Here is a 24,957-nt window from a genome sequence, read left to right on the forward strand (position 1 = left end):
CAAGAGGGATAGTCACCGTGCTTCTCATAAGGACTGTCAGCCTAGTATTAGGTGGCTTTTTCAAGTTATTAGTTAACCTGGCCTTGCCCCAGTATTGTTTTTATATGGGTTTTTCTATTTATCTAGCGTTGTACTCTGATGAACCTTGGGAAAGCAAAACAAGGTTGGTTGTTCTGATGAAATCACTTGCTAAGCTATCTGGAAGGCTGAAATGAAGCAAAATTCATGTGGCTAGCACAGACAAGGTAGATGCCATAGTTCTTTTCTTGAGGAATTTGTTCCCCCTTATATCTTGTATAAAATACTACAGCTGTGTTTACAGGACACATTTATTCAATTTTCTGACTTTCCAGACACAATGGCTAACTAAAAGGACCTGCTAGAATGTGGTTGGCTAGCTGTGGTTCAGTACCTAATGAGCACAACCAGTGTATATTTATTTAAATATTTTAATCCCTGCTTTTCTGTTTAAAAAACACTCAATTTGCATTAACCTTTGGGGGGGGGGGTTGCCTGAAGGATTCATTGTTAGGTGTTGTTTCATCTGGATTGAAAAATGAAAAATTGGGGACTTTCCTGTCCTTTTGTTGCTTCTTATACATGTTCATGTGAGCCAGTGTGATACAGTGGTTAAGGTGCTTGACTAGGAATCAGGAGACCCAGGTTCTAGTCCTACCTCAGGCACAGAAGCCAGCTGGGTGACTTGGGACCACTATTTTGCAGACCTGGCCTGGAAAGTCAAAACATATCTATCTGCCAACCCACACTGGACTAGTGTGGTGGTTGAAGAAGAGGCCTCCATCCTACAGTGGATTGATTTGGGCTGGTGATGATGATTATGATATATAAATTAAAAAAAATCAGATTTTGTAAAAACAAATTGCATTCTCCAGAACTTTCTGAAAGTAGTTGTTTCATATTGTGTGGTTATTAAAACCAAGTTAAAACTATTAGGTAGGTTTTTCAGTCCTTCACCATTTCATTTTATGTATATGAGTTTATGATGTAAACAAGGAGTGCTGGAATTAAGTCTATCATCATCAACCTGGTCACCAGAACTTTACCTATGAATGAGCTGACTTTACCATTGCAGAGATTTTCCATCCAGGGCCTCTTCCATCTGACTGGATGGAATGGGGCTGATTCATACAAAGTGGTTCTTGAAGTGTCATAGTTTCACCTTATTTAACAATAAATTGCCTCCATGCTGAGGCCTATAGGAGGGCCCATTCTAGAGTGACATTTTGTCCTGTCTGGAATCACTCTCCCCTGTAAAAAAAATGCTATGAATTAATAGCACTTAAATACCAGCTGTAAACTTTTCAAAAACAAGTTCTGATGCATTTTAGGCAATAAATTTTTCCTTGGAATGCTTACCTGGGGGCAAAACGGGTTTTCCACAGCTATTATATGGACTGAGCAAATGAATGTGGAATTTACTGATGTTCTTAATAATTCATATACCTCTAAAGTGATAGTACTCTAAAAAAGCTGACATGTCCTTATAACATCCTAAATTGTATGTATGTCACACTGGGAGCCAGCCAGCACCTCCAGTGAGACTTGTTCTTTTTATTCAGAAACTCAGATGCATGTTTCTACGCATCTGAGTTTCTGAATAAAAAGAACAAGTCGCACTGGAGTCTTACTTGTGTTTTGGCAGTCTTACTTCTGGCAGTCTTACTTGTGTTTTGTTTTGTTTATTTCCTGAACTAAAAGCTCCACGCATTCATCCACATATGCATACCTACCCAACCCAAAGTCTAGCTGTTCAGGCTATCTTGGAGTTCCAGAAGAACCAAAGCAGGTACATATATGGTAGCTTGTTTGATGTAATGTCTCCAAATAACTATAGTTCACATGTATTTTTATATCTTCCAACAAGTTCACCAAAATTTGGCCAGCCCAATCTCGGCAATTTTCTCACACCTCCCGGTATTTTTCCACCGGACTTGCCACTGACACCTCACCTGGTGTTTCAGGAACCATCTTTTGTTATACAAGTGGGAACCAAATCTCCGATATATTGTTGTGTCTTCATCAAAATCATCATTCATCACATGCAGCATAAGATGAGATCTTCCTGAACAAATCTTTTTTTTTCTTTTTGATCTGTTTTGAGTGGTCTTGTATACTCCATCTTTCACACATGTTCATTTGCACAAATACATGCATGTATAATGATTGCATTATATATTAGTAAGCATATACTCACATTAATATAATTATACATGGTTAATTAATTGATTATATGTAGTTAATATTCAAATATCTATCTGTGTAGCAAGTATCACCTTTTTCATTTATATATGTTGCTGAGGCCACTTCTCAATATCTTTGCTAGGGAAAGACAGCACCATTCCAGGTATCACATTCTACTCTTGCCTATCTGATCATAAGGAACACTAGTCTGAATGGGCACACTGAAATCAATATTCTCTGTGCTGCTCCCCTCACTAGCACTTCTCCAAAGATTTGCAGCACCTTGAAGTTCCAAAGTAGGACCAAAGATGTTCTGGACTAGTGTTGCTTTACCAGAAGTCACTGAAAAACTATCTGAAATATTTAGGATTCATCTGAATCTAATACACATGGACACTTGCTGTAGAAGGTAGCGGTCTGCCAAACCGTAGCTGTTATTTAGGATAATGTAATATAAGCTATTTTACAACAATCTGGTTCAAGGTTTGCCAAACTTTAAGGTCCTTATGACTTTCCTTAACTCCAGTGGGATAAAAATGAAGACTGCCATGACAAACAGTGGAGAAAATTCTGTATTTCATACTCATGGTTAAAATACTCAGTTTTCAGTAGGAAGATTTAATCTGATTTGGTCCTGGACTAATGAAATTACCTTTATATTTAATCTTCATGTGTTATTTGAGAAAACTTTTTGTAAACATTGAGAAAACATTTTGTAAACCTTGAAAACTGGCAGCTTCTAATCAAGCTGTTCTGAGAATACCTGTATAACATTTTTCATAAGAAAGAATTAGTCACTTCCAGGTACTTGAATATTCTCCAAGGAAGTAAAAGACTCTGGATTGTGATTGGCCTTCTCTCATAAATTATTAGACATTGAACCATGCATTTTTGCTATGAAATTAAACTTTATAAACGTGCCCATCAGAGTTTGATACCTTTCTAAATGCCTTGCAAATTTTGGGCCATCAGCACATCCCACAGCATCCCTCTTGGTTCTGCACTGTAGAAAGAATCCATTCATAATTTAGCCCTAATCAATTTCATGGTGGGTGTCTGAATTCCATATGAAAGAGGAAGAAACAATTCTATCCCCCCTTTTCTAAGCCATATATAGTTTTATAAAAACTTCATTCTGTGCCTTTATATTTGCTTATACCTTTTTTCACTGAGGCAAAAATTTCCTTCCTTCCCCCCCACCCCGAGTTCTGAATGAGTTTTCTACATTTTTTTTCCAGTTCTGTGACACTTTCCCCCCCTAAAAATTAGAAGCTAGAACTGAAAGCAATGTTCATGTGAGATTGAGTCATTGTTATGTAAAGGCATCATAAGACAGATCCTCTTATTTCCAGTCCCTTTTCGGCTAATTCTTAGGATTTGTTTTCCCTAAATTACCTCTGACCATCACATTCGACGGTGGGTAGTGTTACACAACTGCCAAATACAACTGCAAAATATTTATACTGATGAGTCACAGCCGGGCCAGACTTTGACGTGCACTACCTTATACTGGAACTTTATATAATTTGATTTTTTGTTGCCCGTTTTTAGAATCCAGTTTCAAAGTACGCTTTCGGGGATTTTCGCAATGCAGTTCAGAGAATATCAAATAGCAAACGAGAACCGGGGTCCAGGTACGACGCAAGGAGGCGATCCTCTGTTACGCCAAACCCCGACGACACGGACACTTCCCCTCGTCACCGTCTTTCTCTGGGCTTATATAGGCAGAGACTGCCCTCTGCTGCCCCCGACGGCCAATCGCGCGTTACCTGGCCCAGCCTTGGTTGGGGATTGGCCGCTGCTCTTCCCCTCTAATGTGCGGGCTCGGTCACGCGCCTCTTGGCTTTTCCTGTCGGTGTTTGGAGGGGCGTGAACTGCAGGTACGGGGAGGGCGCGTGTGTTTGTTTGCAGCTACCAAACGGGGAAAGGAGGGGGTGAGAAGAGGAAGAGGGGTAAGAACTGGGACCGCCCCAGTGAAAGCAAAGGGACAAGTGAGCGAGTCTGTGGGGAAATGGCTGGGAGGTGGAAACGCGTTGATTGTCTCCTGTGTTCTCTCCTCCCCCAGTTCGAGGTGCGACTTCCGGGAAGAAGATGAGTCTTGTGGACGTTCTTTTGTACACGGAGCTGCTGTTATAAACCTGGGAGTGCCGAAAAGGTACGCTCTGCCGTTGCTAGGAACAGGAGAAGGGGGAGAGGAGGTAAGGCTCGGCTCGGGGACCAGGTGGATAAGACGGGACCGGCCCTGAATTCTTGTTTGCCAGAGGACGTTGTTCCGTGATTTGCAGGCTTGTGCTCTGTTTACTCGGAGGTAAACTCCGCTGAATTACGTAGCCCTTCCCAAATTCCCGTCGTCTCCTTGAGGTGAGGCCCTGTTTGGTTCAGTGGAGGCTGCTTCTGTTTGTCGAGATCTGTTTGAATGGGGCCGGGCAGAAGGCTGGCTGCTGGCTCTAGAGCAGTGTTTCGCAACTTCGGTAACTTTTAAGATGTGTGGACTTCAACTCCCAGAGTTCCTTGGGAATGCTGGCTGGGGGATTCTGGGAGTCGAAGTCAACACATCTTAAAAGTTCCCAAGGTTGAGAAGCGCTGCTCTGGGACTTTTCTGAACCAAGCTGAGTAGTTAACTTTGATTTAAAAAAATACAGGTTCTTTGGGGGCAAGGTTTTTTTGGGGCATATCATTGCAAATAAGGTAGCCTCTTTCTGCTCTTTCAGGTTTTCATGATTGTGGTCATACATAGATTTTTCTTTAAAATAACCCAGCACTGGGGTGACTCAATGATTTCCTTTCATAGGGCTTTAGGTTTTTTTATTTTATTTCATAGAAACCAGGGGGGTGTTGAATCATGGGATATAACTTATGGTCAAGTTCTGGAGAAATAATTTCATCTGAAGGAGCTGTGGGGTTGCAAAATGTAAAAAGATAGAGTAGATATGGGTGAGTAAATCAATATTGTCAAAGGATTTTTTTTTCAATGACTATGTTAAAACAAAACCCAGTAGTTATATAAACACTAATGTACTCTTTTCTTTGGGGGTAAGCTATGTTATTTGAGGTGAGGAAAAGGAGGGTGAGATAGAAAGCCAAAGAAGTTAGACATGATGTAAGAAAACGAAACACAGTTAAAAATATGTTACACCAATGCCACACACTGCACCTTCTGGAATCTTTCTGTCCTATTTTTACTTCCACCATGTCTATATACTGTTTCATACGTTTGTCTTTGTTCTTTAAACTTCTGTTTTTCCTTTTTTTCAAGATCTAATCAACTCCACCCAGCCATGACTTTCTCAGTCTTCTCCTTCCTTTACCTCATTCATTCTTTCTGAATGTCCAAACCACCTCAACATACATCTTTCATATTTGCCACTCACTTTTGGGTTTCCATTTACTCACACCCATACTTTCTTGACCCAATCTTTGTTTTACCCACACACTTCTTAAGTGCCCTGTTCCTGCTCTATTTAACGTTGTATGTTTCTCCTGAAATGCCCAACTCTCATGTCCATTTAATGAAGTATCATCTTATACCCATCTAGTTTTACTTCTTTCAGAAACATTCATTGTTTGCATTGTAGTTTATACCACTAAATACTTATCAATCAGCATCTGTATGACTTAAAATTTTCTGTACCCCTCATTGTATCGTACAGTAACATTCACTGAAAGTCATTGGGTTCTGAGCCAACCATACAGCATGATCTCCATAGAAAAAACATGTACATTTGTGTGCCCACAAGTATTGCTTATATATTACACATTAATATGTTAAATCAGCAAGGCAACATCACACATCCTTGTTTACTCCCTCATCAGTACTAAACCATTTGCTAAGCATTCCATCTATTTTCATGTATGCTTTATTTTCATCACAAAGTATTATTATATTCAGTAACCAACCTGCAATTATACATTTGTGAAAAATGCTCCAAAATAAAGTTTATTGTCTATCATATGCTTCCAAATGTACAGTAAACTTCCTTTGTCACACACATACATTTTTCAGTGAAGTTACATTTATGAAAGGTATATTTAATGGATGGGTAGTGACCACCAGTCTAATGAAGCAGACCTTCTCAGTGTGGAACCCTCCAAATATTTTGAGATTTTAGCTGCTAGAATTTCTAGTCAACTTAGCCAATTTGTAGCTTTACCTAGGAAATTATGTGGTTGGTCTGACTAACAGTTACTTCATAATATGGATAGCTTGCCAAATGTATAGTAAAGTTATTATTTAAAAGGACTGCTAGATCAGGAGTGCAAAGGTTGAGGCAGCCCCCAGATGGCAGTAAAGGGTTAGAGTTTTCTGTATCTCTTTGCTTCCATCTAGTGGTCATCTGGATGTTTGCAGCCTAAATCTGATAGCCATACCTTACTCAGTGAGTGTGCTTGCTGGAAGTTTGTGTGTTGTGATCACAGAATACTGGGAAGGGCCAGGTTGCAGACAGATGAAATGGATGAAAGGCCTCAATTCAAATCTCCACTCTGCCAACAATTCTGAATTGTTGTGGCTTTCAGAATAAATGGGAATGTGCCATCCATGTGTGCTCAGAATGTGATGTTTTGCTATGTGTTTGGGGTTTAAGAATGACACAGGAAGTATCTAAAGAAATGCCTTCTTTTTATTAGGTTAATTCTCTCCGACAAGTATATATCATAGATACAGGTAGTCTTCACTTAACAACCAGTCGTTCAGCAACCGTTTGGAATTATGACGGCACTAAAAAAATGGCCTTACAACTTGTGTCCAAAATTACGACTGTTGTAGCACTCCCGCAGTCACATGATCAAAATTTGGGTGCTTGGCAGCTGGCCTGCATTTATGACTGAGGGGGTGCTTCAACTCCCCCCCACCTATCTCCCCCCCATCTCTGCCCCTTTGGAAGCCCTGCACCTGCCTTGCGGGGTGGCAAGCCCAGCCGCGCAGCGCGAGGCCACCTGTCCTGGCCACGCAGTGGGAGACCACCATAGCAAGCTCCAGCCTCCCCAGCCTGCATTCCTTCACCCAGCTGCCTCCTCTCCTGGTTTCCTGCACCCACCTTTTGCCTTTTTCGCCCAGCTGCCCCGGGTGAAGCAGAATTGCCTGGCTGCTTTTGCTGAGTCCTTTTTGGACCCGGCTTCTCCGGCGAATGTTTCCTCCATGTGGCTCCCTTCAGAATGCTGTCTTCAGGAGCTTACACTATCTTCTCAGAGCCTTTGGAGCCTTTTGGCTCAGCAAAGGCAGCCAGGCGTTTCTGCTTCACCCGCGGCATTATACTCTGGTATTGAATTACAGTTGTAAAACAGATATTCTCATAGGCAATTATTTTTTATATCAGTCCTTCCAATCTATCCTTTCTTTCTTTATCCAGTTTTAAATTCCTTAAGATTTGATCAAGGATGAGAGGGCTGACCTGATGTGCATTACCAAAACCAGGTTGGGTGCAGAGCGGGGTTACTCTCTCAGAAATCTGCCCTACCAGGTTTCAAGTGTGGCACCAACTGTGACTCCGGGACAGTGGTGGGGGTGTGGCTCTTTTTATTTGGGAGTCTGTAGTTCCATACAGAAAGACATATTGTATCTATGTGAATAACCCAGATTGCATTGCTTGGTTCTGAATTTGTGCTTGTCTAAAGGGGTGGGAAACCTGTGGTCTTCCAGATGTGGCTGACTTGCAGTTCTCCAGCATTGTTCCATTGGCTATTCAGAGTATGTCTGCTGAGAGGTAATTCATCAACATCTGGAGAGCCACAGGTTTATTACCCTTAGAGCAAAACAAGTCTTCCTATTTGGATTGATAGGTGAGCATATTAACTTGCTATGTAAATACTGCTGGTAGAATGTGCTGGAGGGTGGGGGTTGCACAGTTCTGCTATTACCCACTATGGGAAATATCTAGAAGGAGATGGATGAAAGGGCTTTTCCAGGGGCTATTTTAGAGGTCAGCTGTACTAGCCAGACCAAAATACCAGCATTATTTCCATTGCTCTACTCTTCTATCTTATCACTCTCTTTTGTCTTGGAATGGTTTGTTTTCCTTACCCGTTAGCCCTTTTTCTCAGCTTCATTTAGCTGTGGTTCATGTCTCAAGGCTAAATATTTTAAAGGATTTCATTCAGTGCGTATTGACTCTAGTGTGAGGACCAGAACGTGATATGCTTGTGACTGTCTTACGTGCAGTTGTTTGATAGTCTTATGGTAGTGCATTGGGGAGGAGGAGAAGAGTGGTTTATGGCAACTTTAAGAATGTGTTTTAATCTTAAATATCTTTTTATCATTGTGAGGTGGACTTCCCAATAATGACAGGAGCTGCTTCTCCGATCCTCTCAAGCAAGTTTTCTATGCCATGAGTAACACCACCATGCCCACCTCTGCTGGGCCAACCAATGACTCCCTGGTGGGCTATGTTTTAGTGCCGTTTTTCCTTATCACCATTGTTGGAGTCGTCATGGCAGTGGTGAGTGGACTCAATCAAGCCAGAAGAACTTGGTCTCTAGACCAGCATGCTGGTTGGGGAATTCTGGGAGTTGAAGATTACACATCTTAAAGTTGCTGAGGTTGAGAAACACTGCTCAAGATTTTGTCAGTAATGGAATATGCAAGAATGTTTTCTTCGAAAAAATGAAAGTATCAATTCTTAGTCAACAGTCTTCTGTTGTATCAATTGCTGGCTTAATCTTAAAAGTCAACAGTCTTTTCAGATAGGCAGTGCCATCATTTTAAATTAAAAATACCCATTTTGTGAACACTGAATCTCAGGAGATCCCTGTAATCTCAGCCACAAAAATACAGAATTAAACTTATTTTTTAAGAGTAATATGTGGGTTCTTTGTCACTTGTGGGTGTTATGTTACCAATCTCTGCATTAAAGGTTTTTTGGGGAAAAAAGCTGGTGTCCTTTACTTAGCTCCACAAGTGTTTCTGCTTTTCATCAACAGCATTTTCAGATTGCCCAGACTGAGCTGTATATGGATTAACAAAATATTCCCTAATCTTGTTCTCTCCAGATTGTTGGGACTATATCCCAGATCACAGGACACCTGGGAGGGGAGTATGGCTGGTTGGTTTGTTGCTGCTTGTGCTTTGTTTTTGTCAAAGGAGAAACAGTTGACTGGATGCAGGAGTGCAGCAGGGTGATAAACTTGTTTTGGCAAGACCTAAGTCTGGAAACATTGCTCAGTAATACATTACATAAATAAAAATAAACTGGCCTCCCTTCTACAAGCAAAGTGTTTTCCCCTTTAGAGTGAGCAAAAGGGTTTCTCCCTTACAATTCCAAAAGCCTTCAGTGATGCTTAGCCTGGAGTTCCTGGACATTCTGAGACGATCTTATATTATCAAGTTGGGGAAAAGTGAATGTTTTTGCTTGGTTGTATACCTAAAATGTTAGTGCCTAAAATGTCAATTGATTGAAGAATTTTATAGCTTGGTGGAGATGTGTAAGTAAATTATTTGAAGACTGTTCTGCTTTTGACTTTTCTGTTCAATGCATCTGAAAGCCACAGCCCAAACATTTTATTTTATCAAATCGGGCCCTTGCGACTCTTAACTCCCTCAAGGTGCTCAGAAACTGATAGCAGCTTTTTAATGGGCCTGTCAGCTGTCATAAAAAGGATGCCAAAATAGGACTTCGCTTAATCTGTTCCACTGAAAAGATACAATCATTCCCAACCTGGTATCCTATAGTTCTCATCATCCTTGGCCAGTATGATCAAAGGCTCTGCCAGCTGAGGGAAGTGAAGTAGTTGTAATCCAGTATTCCTGGACAACACCAGGTTGGTCTCAGGAGACATTGGTGAGATTTTACTTACATAAAGCTACTTCTCTCAATATCTTTGTTATTTGACACTGAAGGTCTCATCTCTAATGAGTTGGGCGCTCCATGTATGTTAGTATTATGTGGCGTGCCTCTTGTTAGAATTGCACCTTGAAGGTAGACTGAGGAAGCAGGTGTTGTCCCTGATGTTCATATCCCTTGTGTTATTGCCCTTTTTCTTGTTTTACTGTATGCTTCATTTCCAGGCAGAAGAAATAACGTACAGAGCATATCCATACTTCTCTCATAGTTTTCTCCTTCCCCATTCTCATTGCAGATGATGTACATCCAGAAAAAAAGGAGGTAAGAGATTTCAGTGGGAGATTGGGGTACTTTGTCTTTTCAGACCTATCTTCTTGCCAGAAAGAACCCTTTTTACACTGCTGTAAGTTACATACTTATGTTATTGTGGGCAGAGATAGATCAGTTCATTAAATAACGTAGAGTGGAATAATGCACATTGCTCTGTATATGTTGGTTCAACTATTACCTGTTTCTTTTCTTTTTTTCATTAAATGGCCCTGGAAAATGGCTTCTGGGAATTGTGGTAACTGTTAATAAGAAGAAGCATTCTGATATGAAGTTGACTAGTTACTCTCTTTTATGTTGTAAAAATAATACATTTCCTTCAATATCTGGATCCATTGTAGATACTTACGAATATCACATTGGAGAGCATTGTTTTCTGATATAGTGAGTAGTGATAATTGTTTTAAGCACACTAACATCGAGTCTCATATGTTGAGTAATGGTAGGAAAGGGGAGTTCAGCTTCCAATGTGATGGGGAACGTTTGGAATTTTGGAAAATACAGGTAGTCCTCACTTAACAACCACAATTGGGACCAGCAACTCCATCGCTAAGCAACATGGTAATTAAGTGAAACATCATATGACCATGACAGACTTATGACCTCATTTCCACTGTGGTTGTTAAGTGAATCACCTGCAGTTGTTAAGCGGGACATCATGGGACCACAGCTTGCAATTTTACTGCTGACTTCTCCATTGACTCTGTGAGTTGGAAGCCAGCTGTGAAGTGCACAGATCTACCTTAAAACCATGACTAACAGAGCACCTATACAAACTGCAGCATCCATGCAGCAACAATTCTATGGTTTTAAATAAGGATGAACCATCACATCAAGTACACTATTTTTCTTTCCAGACTTGGGAAAACTAGGATAGTCTAGATTTCCAAAAATGTTTCTGGATTTCACATGGGAAAATAAAAGAGGTAGCTAGTTCATTTATATATTCTGAATAAGCATCAACAGAATGTAAGTATAATTATAGGTTGGTGCAGAATAAATATTTAATGTGCAGAGTGGCTTGTCAATAATGGTATAGACTGTTCTTCTGGATGCTAAGTCATCTATGCTTTGTTACTATTGTCTCAGTTACTTTGATGTATGGGTAGAACCTCCAAAGTGTTCCTACTGACAAGTATAGTCACATATGCAATGAAAAGCTTATTTAGTAGCTCTACTAAACTAATGCTGCTTAATATATTAGGACTACAATTCCCTGAATTCCCAGCTCACATGGCCAGTGAGAATCATGACTAGAAATTCTGGAGTCTGTTGTTCAGAACATCTGAAGAATATCAGGTTGCTGAAGACTGGCAACTGATGATTGAAACTTCAGATAAATTATCAAAATATAAACCAGCTCTGTGACTGAAACATGGATCCTCCCTTTAATGTTTGTATCAGGCTGCAGTTCCGGTATGTTTTAAGACTGCAACCATTATACCTGTGCCTAAAAAAATCTATGATCTCATGTCTTAATGATTATCGCCTGATAGCACTCACTCCTATTATGATGAAATGTTTTGAGAAGCTGATAAAGGACCATATTGTCTCCAGATTTCCTCCATCGTTTGATGCACTTCAGTTTGCTTACCGGCGGAACCGCTCTATAGAAGATGCAATCTCCTCTGTTCTCCATTTGAGCTTGGCACATTTAGAGGAGAAGAACAGCTATGTGTGATTGCTGTTTCTTAATTTCAGCTCAGCATTTAATACGATTGTTCCTCAGCATCTGGTAGACAAACTGGGTTCTTTGGGTGTTAGTACTCCTTTGTGTAATTGGCTACTTGACTTCCTCACTGATATACCCCGGTTGGTGTGAGTTGGAAACTATCTCCAGCCCTATTTCCTTCAGCATTGGTTCTCCTCAGGGCTGTGTCCTGAGCCCATTGCTGTTTACCCTGATGACCCACGACTGTTGGGCCAGGTTTACCACCAACTCCGTTGTGAAGTATGCGGATGATACGGCGGTGGTGGGTCTAGTCAGGGATGACAATGACTGGGCTTACAGGGAGGAGGTGAAGGGTTTGGTGGATTGGTGTAATATAAATAGCCTGGTTCTAAATGTTGGAAAAACCAAGGAGATTATTACTGACTTTAGAAAGAACCGGCCCAGCCATACACTACTCTTTATTAATGACATAGCTGTGGAATCAGTTAGTAGCGTTAAGTTCCTGGGTGTGCAGATAACGAACAGTCTGACTTGGTCTCTTAATACTGCATCTTTGGTAAAACGAGCACAGCAGCATCTGTATTTTTTGCGCTGGATGAGGATGGCACATCTTCAACCTCCCATCCTTCTTACTTTCTGTAGAGGCACTATAGAGAGAGTATTGACCAACTGTATTTCTATCTGGTTTGGAGGTTGTAGTGCCTCAGATAAGAAGTCTGTGTAGAGGGTGGTGAGGGCAGCAGAGAAGGTAATTGGGATCTTGTTGGCAGAGTGCTAGAAAGCCTTTGGCCCAGGAGAGATCAGAAAAGACACACACCAGGCATTTCTATAAAAATTTTATTTACAGAAAACAAACATATTTAAAGGCTGTTTGCTGAGAGGAGAGATTTCTCTCAGCTGCAAGCCTACACTGCAAGCCTGTCTCATCAGACAGATATTCTCTGCAAGCCTACATAGAAGGGAAACTGAAACTAAAACAAGTCCAGGCAAGTTCTTCCTTTAGGCAATGCAACCATTAACACGTGAAAAGGGGACAATTAAATTCAACCTCTGGCCAAAATGATTAGTTACCATAGTAACCTTAATCTGTAGTAGAAAACATTAACACTCCCCTTTTTGTACTACAGAATAAAATGCAAACCAATTTTCTTTGACAACTCTGTATGTCTTTCCATTCACAATATTTTAACATTATCTCCCCTTTGGTTTAACAGAAAGCTACCATCCTTCCTGTGTATTTCCAAACCTAGGTTATTTGTTACAGTTCCAAGGCTTTTTAATGTGAAACGGCTTTTCATGCAGGCTTCAGAATCAAGCCTTTGTTTTTCTGTTGATGTGAACAGCAGCAAATCATCAACATAAATGCACAGATACAGCCTTGTTTATCTTTCTTCATATATACACATGGATCTGCTTTTCCTTTTTCAAAACCAAAATTCTGCAGTTTTTCATCTAATTTTTTTGGTTCCAGGATCTAGCAGCTTGTTTTAACCCATAGATCGACTTCTGCAGTTCAGACTAGATTCTCCCCTTTTTCATAGCCAGGGGGTTGCTGCATGTATAATTTGTGGTCTAAATCACCATAGAGAAATGCAGTTTGAATGTCATAGTGGTGAACTGACATTCCTTTGAGTGCAGCAATTTTTAACAGTAACCTAATTGATTCACCTGTAGTAACTGGTGCAAAAGTCTTGTCAAAGTCTAAATCTTTCCTATGAGTGAACCCTTTTGCAACTAACCTTGCTTTATATTTTTGGATTTTGCCATCAGCATCCCTTTTCAGTTTGAAAAACCCACCTACAACCTAGACAGTGTTCATTAGGAGGTAGATTTACCAGTTTCCATGTTTTATTTTCTTTCAAGGATGCTAACTCCTGTTGCATGGCAGAATGCCAATTTTGTGCAATCTCAGGTGGTAAAGCATTCACTTGTTCTAAAGACTCAGGTTCTGTGAATATGTGAAAAGCCTTTACTGTTTCAGCCTGAAAACGTGATGGAGGAACGCCTTTATTACTCCTCTGAGATCTGCGAGGTAATACAGGGCTTAAATTTTGACTCCTATCACTTTCCTGAGAAGCATCTGTCTCATCAGACAGATCTTGGTTTAATGTCCTCATCAGGCAAAAGATCACCATCAGCAAGTCCTTGCTGTTCTCTTGTGGTGGTCAGATCAACTGGAGAGCTAGAGTTTAATCTCCCCCAGTTTTGTTCAGCAAAAGAAGCGCTTTTGCTAATTATTAATTTCTCTCCCATTATGAACCTGTAGTTCCTTTGGCTTTGTTCATAGCCAACAAAGATGGCTTTCTTTGTTGTGGGGCCTCCTTTCCTTCTCTGTTGTTTTGGAATATGAACCCAAGCGGTGCTACCAAACACTCTAAGATGGTTTACCTTTGGTTTCACACCAGAAAACAAATGGAATGGAGTGTCCTGAATCACAAAGTTATACAATCTGTTTTGTACATAACAGGCAGTAGATATTGCCTCTCCCCAATACTTAAAAGATAAATGTGAATCTTTAAGCATGCATTCCATCGCATTTTGCAAGGTTCTGCCCTTTCTTTCAGCAACACCATTTTGCTGAGGGGTGTAAGGGTTAGAAAGAATTTGTTCTATCCCCTTTTCCACTAGGAACCTTTTGAATTTGTGAGAAAGGTATTCTCCTCCTCTCTCACATTGGAGTGCAGATACAGGCCTAGGGAATTTTCCATTTGCCCATGTCACAAAACCTTTAAATTTCTCAAATGCCTCATCTTTGTGTTTTAAGATGTAGATAAATGTGTATCTCGAGAAATCATCAATGATGATCATTGCATACCTTGCTTGTCCAAGACTTGGAGCAAAAGGACCAATAATGTCAGAGTGTACAATTTCCAAAGGTCTAGTTGTAACTCTGTCACTGTGCTTACTCACAGCAGCTTTTAGTGTTTTGCATTCTTGCAAACTACACAATCTAAGTATTTGTCACAGGGTTTTATCTTTAGGTCAGCACACAGCTGTGGCATTTGTGCTATATACTTGAAATTAGCATGACCAAATCTCCTGTGCATCAGGTATACACATTGGTCATGATATGGCGTGTTGCCAACTGCAGCCTTGCAGCTTGGCTTCCTTGCATTTTGCACCATGTACAAGGAGTCTTTTAATATACCAGTAGCACACAGTTTTCCATTTTTACGTATCTCACAACCATTTTTCTTAAATGTTATGACATACCCTGTTGCAGCCAATTGTGCCACAGATAAAAGGTTTGATTGTAAATTTGGCACATACAACACACCTTTTACAGTTTCTCCCAAGCAGGATAAATACAAGTCACCTTGTCCCATAATTTTGGTCACAGGCCCATCAGCCAAAGATACACTTTGTCTTTCAGTTTTAGACAGTGACACAAAAGAGCTTTTACAATTACATAAATGACAATTGGCCCCAGAATCTAACACCCATACATCAGAATTACCCTTCTCAGCAACCTGTGCAATTTGGGTTGTCTGAAGAGCCTTCTTCTGTGTTGCCCTTGTGTTCTTCTTCTCTGTCTTTCTACTCTTGGGTCTCAAGGCACAGTCTTTCTGCAAATGTCCAGCTGAACCACAGGTGAAGCATCGCTGGCTGGCTAGTGCTGTGGCCTCAGCTTCCTTTCCCTTCTTTTCCCTTGTTTTCTGGTACTGCCGCTTTCCAGAAGAGATGGGGGGGGGGATCTTTCCTCTTCTCCCATTCAGCGAGTAAGTGCTGTGTAACATACAATGGGGTGAGGTCTGCTTCAGGCATAGCCTCCAGGATACAAATCAGCGTGTCCCATGTTTCATTCAGTGAGGACAGGAGGATATAAGCTTTTGTGAGAGGTGTAAATTTCATTCCTCTTTCCTGCAACTCAACAAACAGCTGCTGAATATAATGCAGGTGCTCAGGAAGGCTATCTCCTTCTGCAAGGTAGGCTTTGTACAGCTTTTTTGTCAGGGTAACTTTACTCCCTGCTGTTGCCTTTATATACAAGTCTCTTAAAGCGTCCCAAAGTTGCTTTGCAGACTGCATACTTCGCACGTGGACTAGCTGATTGTCCTCAACTCCCAGGATAATGGTGGCTCTAGCCTGCTCATCCTGTCTTAGCCATTCAGCACTGGGATTTTGGGGGGGTTGCTCACCAGTTGGCAGCCAAAGATTCTCTCTGCGAAGATCCATCTTCAGGGCCCAATTCAAATAGTTGGTCTCTGATAGGCTCTCCAGAGGCATCGCTGAGGGCTGGGAGGTAGCCATGGCTTCTTCCTTCTTTTGCAAGTCACCTCAGCTGGCTTCTTTGTCCTGTAGACCGGCAGTTGCTGGAAAAATCTCCAGGTGGCTCCAAAGAAAATCTTCACAGGTCTTTGCTACCTGCCTTTAAATTGTGCATGAGGTGTGGAGCTGATCTCTCTATTCTCTTTGGGGTTTTACTGGGCTTACTGGGCTGCTTACCAGGCCCATAACCTGTTGGCAGAGTGCTAGAAAGCCTTTGGCCCAGGAGAGATCAGAAAAGTCACACACCAGGCATTTCTGTAAAAATAATTTTATTTACAGAAAACAAACATATTTAAAGGCTGTTTGCTGAGAGGAGAGATTTTTCTCAGCTGCATATTCTCTGCAAGCCTACACAGAAGGGAAACTGAAACTAAAACAAGTCCAGGCAAGTTCTTCCCTTAGGCAATGCAACCATTAACACGTGAAAAGGGGACAATTAAATTCAACCTCTGGCCAAAATGATTAGTTACCATAGTAACCTTAATCTGTAGTAGAAAACATATTAACAGATCTCACTTCCTCTCATTCAGGATATAGTGCATACACGCTGTCTGTCCAGAGCCCGAAATATTGTTAGTGACCCCTTCTACCCCCATTATGGCTTGTTCTCCTCGTTGCCCTCTGGGAAAAGATTCTGCTGCATCTGATGTGGAACAGCTAGATTAGGCAACAGTTTTGTCCCCTGGGCTAGTAGACTCCTGAACTCTTAATAATCCCTTCTCACTCCATGGGTACACATGCTGGGTGTAGGACTGATATTTATTAGGGATAAAGTTTAGAGGAGTGGAATGGGTAAAGAATGTATATTACATATTGTAGTGATTATGGTATTCTTATTTTATTGCTTGAGCCAATGCAACAAAATTTCATTTAATGTATACTTGGTGTATAGTGAAATGACAAAAGTTTTATCCTATCCTATCCTATCCTATCCTATCCTATCCTATCCTATCCTATCCTATCCATCTATAATTATTCTTCCCTAATAAGTGCAAGGGAAGAAATAGTGGTCTAGTATATTTGAACTCTAAATTACTAGAGACTTCAAATTGTTTATTGTACTGAAATTGTGACGGTTACAACTGTCAACCTTATCCCTGACATTGCTTTATGATTTAGATCTACCTTGCTTGAGCCAGTGACAGGGTCATGAGAAAAAAGGGGTAGCAGCTTTTAATTGCTTGAGAACCATCTTAGGTTACACTCTGACACATCTGCCTCCTAGATACGATCGACTACGCCATCATTTGTTGCCAATGTACAGCTATGATCCTGCAGAGGAGCTGCATGAGGCTGAGCAGGAGCTTCTAGTGGAGCCAGAGGACACTAAAGTAAGCTTACATGGGGTGTATTCTACACATTACACACACCTATTGCAGAGCCATGTTTGAGGATATGTACAGTTGTGTGTGTATATGTGATTTGCTTATGATACTATCATTTAATTAGGATTGATTGCTTGAAAATAGAGGCTAGGGGAGGGAAGGAAGCAGTTAGCAGTATATTTTCAAATTATCTGTGATTCAGTTTGCTCTGATTGGGTCCCTCAACCTAGAGGTGCAGTAGAACCAGGAGCACTTCTTTTTTGAACTCACCATGCACTGCTTGACTGGTTATACTTAAAAATTATTAAAGAAAGGGAAGAATTTTCAAGAATGGCCCAGAGCCCCATTAGCTTTCTTAGAAGATAAAAATGGTGATGATTGCAGTCTAATCCTTTGTTTTGAAGGGTACCCTTCTCTTCCAAAAAGTTACAAAGGTAAGTGGGTGTAACAAGACCCCCTTTTGGGTATTGGGAGCTAGGAGGAATGACAGACAACATTCTAGTGATTTGCCAGTGATTGTATTTCCTGTGGCATCTATTTTATGAATAGGCAAGCCTCCTCCTTAGTCATTTCGCAAGCACAATAGGCAAGCCGCCTCCTTAGTCATTTGGACAACATGTTCTCCAAACGTAACCCCTGAGTTATGTTGTGTCAAGACAGCATGAATTGTCCTACAGTTATTGTATGAGCAGTGAGTTCTGTTTTGTCTATTCAGGAAAGAGGGGAAATAGAATAGTTTATTTATTTATTAAATTTATACACTCTGGGCAGCTTACAAATAAAAAAGTCATAAAAACCATTATAAAAATACAAAAAATTCAAAAGATAAAAGGTAAGAGAGGAAAACTAAAAGGCGGAGAGAGTGTCTTCAAATCACCAACCACCCCCAGGGCTGCCTACCACTCTTGGATCCCCAGGCTAGTTGGCAGAGCCAGGTCTTAATGCTCTTCCAGAAGGCCAGAAGAGTGGGGGCCAACCTCACCTCAGGGTAAGAATGTTCCATGGGGGAGGGGGTGGCAATGGCAGAAAAGGCTCTCCTCCTCGACCCTGTCAGTTGAAATTCTTTAGCCAATGGGGTCCATAACATGCTCTTCCTGCTGGGCCGGGTCAGTGTGATTGGGATGAGGTGGTTCCTCAGGTAACCTGAGCCTGTGTCATGAAGGGCTTTAAAAGTCATAACCAACATCTTGAATTGGACCCAGAAGCAGACTGGTACCCAATGCAGCTCACGCAGCAGAGGTGTTACATGCACAGCCCTAGAGGTACCCATAACTGCCCGCGCCACCACATTCTGCCCCAGCTGTAGCTTCCGGATACTTTTCAAGGGTAGCCCCATGTAGACTGCATCGCAGTAGTCCATGTAGGAGATGACTAGGGCGTGAGTGACTGAGAAGGGCAAAGTGACTGAGAGAAGGGCAAATGCCCTCCTAGCCATGACTGCCACCTGCTCCTCAAGCAGGAGTCATGAATCCAGGAGGACCCCCAAATTGCGCATTGGGTTGGTCTGGGGCAGTGGAAACCCCATCAAAGACTAATGATGGTAGATTCCCAGGTACAGAGAAGCCCTGCACCCACAGCCACTCTGTCTTAACAGGGTTCAGCTGAGGTTTGTTGTTCCCTATCCCCACAGCCTCCAGGCACTGTGAAAGAACATCCACAGCATCGCTTAATTCACCTGGGACAGAGATGTACAATTGGGTATCATCAGCATACTGATGATATCTCATCCCGTGGTGACGGATGATCTCACCCAGAAGCTTCATGTAGATGTTAAAAAGGAGCAGAGAGAGCACTGAGCCCTGAGGCACCCCACAGAACAGGGCCCATGGGTTGGACCTCTTGCTCCGTATCAACACTGATTTGGACCAGTCTTGGAGGAAGGAGGTGAACCAGTGCAAAACTCTGCCACTCACTCCCAACTCCTGGAGCCAATCCAAAAGGATACCATGGTATCGAAGGCCGCAGAGAGGTCAAGAAGAGCCAGGATGGATGCACTGCTCCCATCCCGCTCTTGCCAGAGATCATCTAAAAGCATGAGCAATCCTGTTTCTGTCCCATGTCCAGGCCTGAAACCCAATTGGAAGGGGTCCAGATGATCTGTTTCATCCAGGATCCTCTGGAGTTGCAGCACAACCACCTTCTCTATCAGCCATATTCTATTCTATATCAGAATAGTTGATAGTTTCATCCCAGCTTACAGTTTGGGGCTATGCTTTTTTTCTTGAGCTACATTATTCAGACATATCACCTCTGGGATGTTCATTTGAGTTAGTTTGAGCCCCTTTATATACTCTCATTCTGTTTTTCTCATAACATCATCACTATTGTTTTTTTCCCTTAAAAATGCAAAAAGTTAAGAGCCATATGCATCTCTGGGATAAATTGCCTGCCCTAATGTAATACAGAAATGTTGGTGTACATCACAGAGCTTTCTCCCCGAAAGTGCCTTGTGTCTTTTTAGTTGCAGCCTTTTACAAACGAAGTAGGGAGGTTGCTCTTAAGAAAAATTCAAACCTTTCATTCTCTGGCACTTTCAGGAATGTGTGAGATGCAAGCAGAACAAGGGGAGGAGGAAGGGTCAGTTTTCTTAAGTCTGACAAACAGCATGTTAAAAAGTTGCAATTACAGAACTTGCTTGCTCACTGAGATTACAGACGGGCGTGAGCATAGCTAAACAAGCCAAGTATTATTTTTATAATACTGACAAATAGGACATTTGACTGAAAACTTAAAGTCATTATCACAAATAGAATGTCTATATGGGCTGTACTAGAAAATAAAGATGTGTTAACAGTGTTGAAATGATAAACATTGAAAGAAGTGGTCCCTGACTGTCCATTTTCATGGCTGTATAAAAGAGGAAGTGATTTGCCTACAGAAACAAAAACATGCTTAAACCTTTCTAAGGGTGGTTCTATACAGCCAGTGCATGGAAGCTGGTTTTCTCTCTCTCCTCCAACAAAGAATGCTGTCTCCATTTTTGCTAACTGAAGTGGCTTTCAAAACGATGCAGTATTGGCACTGCAAGGGGAGCACCCACCTCCTTCCCATTAAAACTTTACCAGAGGATTTCTATTCAAGCAGCTGAGGTTAGGGAAGCAATACTGTAGTTCTAACAAAAACGGCCGGGTTATTATTTTCAGTCATAATGATAGGCTGTGGAAGCGGTTCATAGTTTGAAAAGATGCTATTGCTGAAGGCATGGTGGTGATATTAAGTATGTGTGCTGTGTCTTACAGGTGATGCGAGGTTGGGGAGGATACCAGCCCTATCGTAATTCATTTATGGATGTGAAAGCTTGATGCAACTGAGCTGAGACTGACCACAGAGTATAATGGATGACCTCTTCTATGTGGCATGTGTGCCAACTTGAATGCCATTAACATTGCTGCCTTTCTTTACACTTCAGCACTATAGCCTCTTCCATGACTTCCAGTAACAGAAGGTGAATGGGTGCCAGCCATGTCAAGGAGGTTGGCACTGAGCACCTGGAACAAAGAGCAGCTTAGGGAGTTGGAGAGTTGTGTTTGGAAGTAGAACAGCTTGCTGTGCGGCATTCTTTTTATCAACTGTCTCCTGATTTGCATTTTATGTGGATGATGAGATACCGGAGTTTCTGAAATTTTGAGTAAAATATTACTGAATAGCTCTTGCATTATGGGTATTAATCCTCAAAAGCTCAGCTTCGTTAAAAAAACAAAAACAAAGCCATTGGCCTCCACTTCCTTTTGTGAATAAAGAGCATCAGAGCTGCAGCTGCTGTAATATTCCAGCACATTTGCTAGCTGCCTTCTCTCCTTACTTGCCTAAGTATGTAAAACGGTATATTATTTAAAGTGGTTGGATTCCTGTGATGTGTTGCTGAATAGATGCAAGCAAAGGGAATAAAATCACCAGTTGCATAGCTCAGTGCTTGAGGGGTGGTGGTGTACTTCTTTAAATAGGTATGAGTACATGATATCAGCTTTGGAATTGTTTGCATGCTACATGCTGGGAGGATGCAGTTTAGCTAGGAGGGTCGTATAGATGCTTAGCATGTCTATCAGAAGGGGCCATAGTTATTTCTGAAAGTTGTTTCCTTTGGTGACATGTTTGAGCTCAACAGGATGGCTCTTTCTATGCTGACTTTGCAGTTCATATTTAGGAACTCATCTCTGTTTTGTAAATAAAAACAATCCTGACCACCAGCGTCAGTGGCAAAACATCAAACTTTTCCAGTACTGTAACCTGTTAATGCCTGTCTTTGTGAATACAGCTTGTTACCACTGATGTACCTATGGTGGACCAAGGACGTGTTGGTGCAATGGTATCATTGCTGCCTTGCTGAAGCTGAAAACTCTGTGCTGCCCATTGCTTGCTGAGCCCAACTAATGGACACAGATTATGCACCTAATGAGAAAGCTGCACTGGTAACTTTGAGAAAATGTCTTAAGAGTATTTTGTTTGCTTTCATGTCTTTTTTCCTCTGAAATTTTGATTTTTGGCAGGGTTTGTGGGTCTTCCACTCATTTTAAGAATGCTGGGATGCGACTAATACTGCATATATCTGATGCCTTTTGTGGTTGAAATAATGTATTCCTAACATGAAGGAAAAAAGAAATGTGAAGACTGTGGTTCTGGAAATAAAGTTAATTTCTCCATAACAAGACTGCACGCACATGACAATGCCTATTGCAACTGTTGCTTCCATTCCCAAACACATAAGGTGGAGCAGCTACATGGGCTAAATTAATCTGGTTTGAAGCCACCATGAAGAGAAATAGTTGCCACTCCCTGCATCATCTTCCAGTTAAATCAATCTGTACTCTGCAGCTAATTTTTTGTTTTATGTTGTCAGCGATCTGTATGTCTCTAATCTGTATCTTCTATTGTCTGTTAACTCCTTGCTTTGCCATGGGTCTGCAGGCAAAAGACTGCAATGTCATGATTTACATAGTGAAGTTCTCAGTTCCTAAATGTACTGAATGCTTGCTATCTTATATGTACTGCATTTACTAACACATCACTAGATGTCTGTCTCAAAATAGAAATAGATTTCCCAAATAGAGATTAATTCTGCATTTCCATTCCTACAGCAGCTGAAGAATAGATTTAATAACAACCTCCTTCAGTTTGAGGCATTCTAAGTGTTAGATTACTACTCTCATTGTCCTATGGCTGGAGTCCATTTTGTGTGGGGCAAAATTAAAGCTCCTGTTTTGATCTTTCTAAAAAATTAATTCAAGTCCAGTGCACTAGTTGGATTTAGATATATAATTGGCTGATACCCACTAGCACCAGGGGCATCAGGTCAGGATTTTTTGCCACTTCTTTGCCCAGGCAAATCTGTTCTACAGAGTTGAGGTCCTTCCAGAGCAGCATGAGAGGCAGGATTGTTCTATTTTTGGAAACTTGAGTGCTTTTTTGGTAAACACCCATTGGATGCAAGAATTAAAATTCTAAAATCAGCTGTACTAGTGTCCATTATTTGAAAACAGGAATGCAGAAGCAAAAATAATCTTTTCCTATTTATAGTGTATTCGAAGTGACATTCTAACCAAAGTATTCTGCAACGTACCATGATGGGAAATGGTTGTGAAACATAAATTTGGGATCCTGGTCATAGTTCACCTTGACTTTACAGGAGTCCCATCCAGTTAGCTTCAGAGCATATTGCCATCATGTGTTTTGGCCCAGAGGCCTAGCAAAATTATAATTTTCAAATCATATATCGAAGAGCATCTGGGGGCTCAGGTACTATTTCTTGGGTACGTGTCTCTGTTGAGCATAGGCTACACTTTTTTTTAAAAAGGTACCTTAAATCTGATTATTCTTACAATTATTAGGGATTAGGAATCGGTTAGATTCTTTAAAATGTAGTCATTTTTAGTTTCTTTTCAGATTAGGGTATAAAAACCATGATATTGGAGCTAAGAAAGTTAGACTTTTCTATGTTAATATACTATTGTGACATGATAAACTGCACCAGCTGTACTTCTCTATTCAACTAATGAAACTTGTATACAGTTGCAGCCTTCCTGGTGTCTGCATTTCTCTGTCCGAGACTGCTTCTCATGTACTTTCCTCACACAGGAATTCTAGTGTGAGGGTATTCAGGCTGATCTGGCAATTTTAAATGTTTATGGTGTTTAAATTTCTGGTAATAGTTCTAAAAATACCGGGAAGCAGGGATTTCATGGCTCTCCCTTTAATCAAATACTGTAAGGTAGCCCAAATACATGTGCAGACTATGGATATTAGGATGAATAAACGAATTGGATTATTTTCCCTGAAAACCCATGTTTCAAGCAAAAGGGGGGGGGGGACAGTTTAGAAAGAAAACGGCAAGATCAACTAGCCCTTGGCTGCAGTGTTTTAGAACTTTTTTCCTGTTGCACCACCAACTAATTATAACTGCTTAAAATATGTGTCAAATCTAGTTTAGGCTTAAGAATACAGTATGTTTTAAGGCAAAATATTGCCTGGTACATTAAGAACAGAGCAAGGGAAGATGTGGCAAGTTTGATGACAAGAATCCTCTTTGTGCCTTTTGAGGACCCCGAGTTCGTTTAATTTTTTTGGCCTGCTGTCCATAAAAAGAGGTTTGAAACATCACTCGTTTTATTCAAGTAAACTACAGTCTTTAGTAATAGACAAATTTATACAATAGCCTATAAACTACTGATCATCCCATCCTTTTCCGTCTCAATGTAACAAAACCCACAGATCACTTTAAAGAGCTATGCTTTTGCTAACTGAAATTATCAAGCATGGTAAGGAATGGACATTTCATCTAACCCTTTGAGAGGGAAAAGTCTGACTTCTCTTTGCTATTGCCCTGATAAAGACTAAAAAGACTGGTGCCTGGTCAACAGCAAACAAAGTTAAATCCTTTCACTTCTGAGTACATGACATGCATTGCATGCAAAAGATCCTGGCCTTCAGTGTCTGGCATGTCCAAGTAAGATGAAGAAAATGGCCTGAAATCCTGGAGTGTTACTGCCAGTCATCCTTTGCCAATATTGGGCTAGATGGAACAATATTAATACAGAGTCCTATGCTCTTATTTAATCACTACCAAAAATAACCCTAATTTCTTCAGGCATTGTGCAAATTATGCTATCCTGGCTAGAAAGATGAGGGTTTCAAAACAGAGGGATCATTGCTGTATATTTGTAAAGAGGCAGAATCGTGCACTAGCCTCCGAAGATGAACAATTGTCAATCTGTTGAGTAGATGCTGAAGACCGCTTGATAACTTTAATTTAGTGATCAATGCAGGAATTGCTGCAATCCTTACTTAGAAGGTTTGTGGCTTTTACTTAATAAAGAACAGTTACTTTCCACATCGTTTGCCTGGAGATTCAATGCAACCCCTTCAGTTTTGTTCTCTCTCAAGCGTGTGCTTC

At 41.0% G+C, this 24,957-nt stretch overlaps 1 protein-coding gene across 2 annotated transcripts; it reads left to right on the forward strand.

Annotated features, from left to right (window-relative positions):
• The first annotated feature begins 4,007 nt into the window (after positions 1-4,007).
• Positions 4,008-23,023, forward strand: SMIM29 (small integral membrane protein 29). Of its 2 annotated transcripts, none has more exons than XM_063297629.1 (6): positions 4,008-4,082; positions 4,268-4,357; positions 8,464-8,636; positions 10,273-10,298; positions 17,471-17,576; positions 20,810-23,023. In XM_063297629.1, the coding sequence occupies exons 3-6, from the start codon at positions 8,526-8,528 to the stop codon at positions 20,870-20,872; spliced, it is 306 nt and encodes a 101-aa protein (XP_063153699.1). In that variant the 5' UTR covers positions 4,008-4,082; positions 4,268-4,357; positions 8,464-8,525; the 3' UTR covers positions 20,873-23,023. The 2 variants fall into 2 exon arrangements, with proteins under 2 accessions (XP_063153699.1, XP_063153698.1); XM_063297628.1 differs by having other exon boundaries at positions 4,074-4,154.
• The last annotated feature ends 1,934 nt before the right edge of the window (positions 23,024-24,957 follow it).

The sequence above is a fragment of the Candoia aspera genome, chromosome 3 (assembly GCF_035149785.1).
Source record: "Candoia aspera isolate rCanAsp1 chromosome 3, rCanAsp1.hap2, whole genome shotgun sequence".
NCBI classification, from domain to species: Eukaryota; Metazoa; Chordata; class Lepidosauria; order Squamata; family Boidae; genus Candoia; species Candoia aspera.

What these genes read in the sequence shown, in the direction of transcription:
- SMIM29 (XM_063297629.1), top strand. Translation starts at nt 8,526, where the DNA reads ATGAGTAACACCACCATGCCCACCTCTGCTGGGCCAACCAATGACTCC. An exon ending in TACATCCAGAAAAAAAGGAG is followed by an intron (nt 10,299 to 17,470) that starts GTAAGAGATTTC and finishes TCTGCCTCCTAG; the next exon opens with ATACGATCGACTACGCCATC. An exon ending in TGGAGCCAGAGGACACTAAA is followed by an intron (nt 17,577 to 20,809) that starts GTAAGCTTACAT and finishes TGTGTCTTACAG; the next exon opens with GTGATGCGAGGTTGGGGAGG.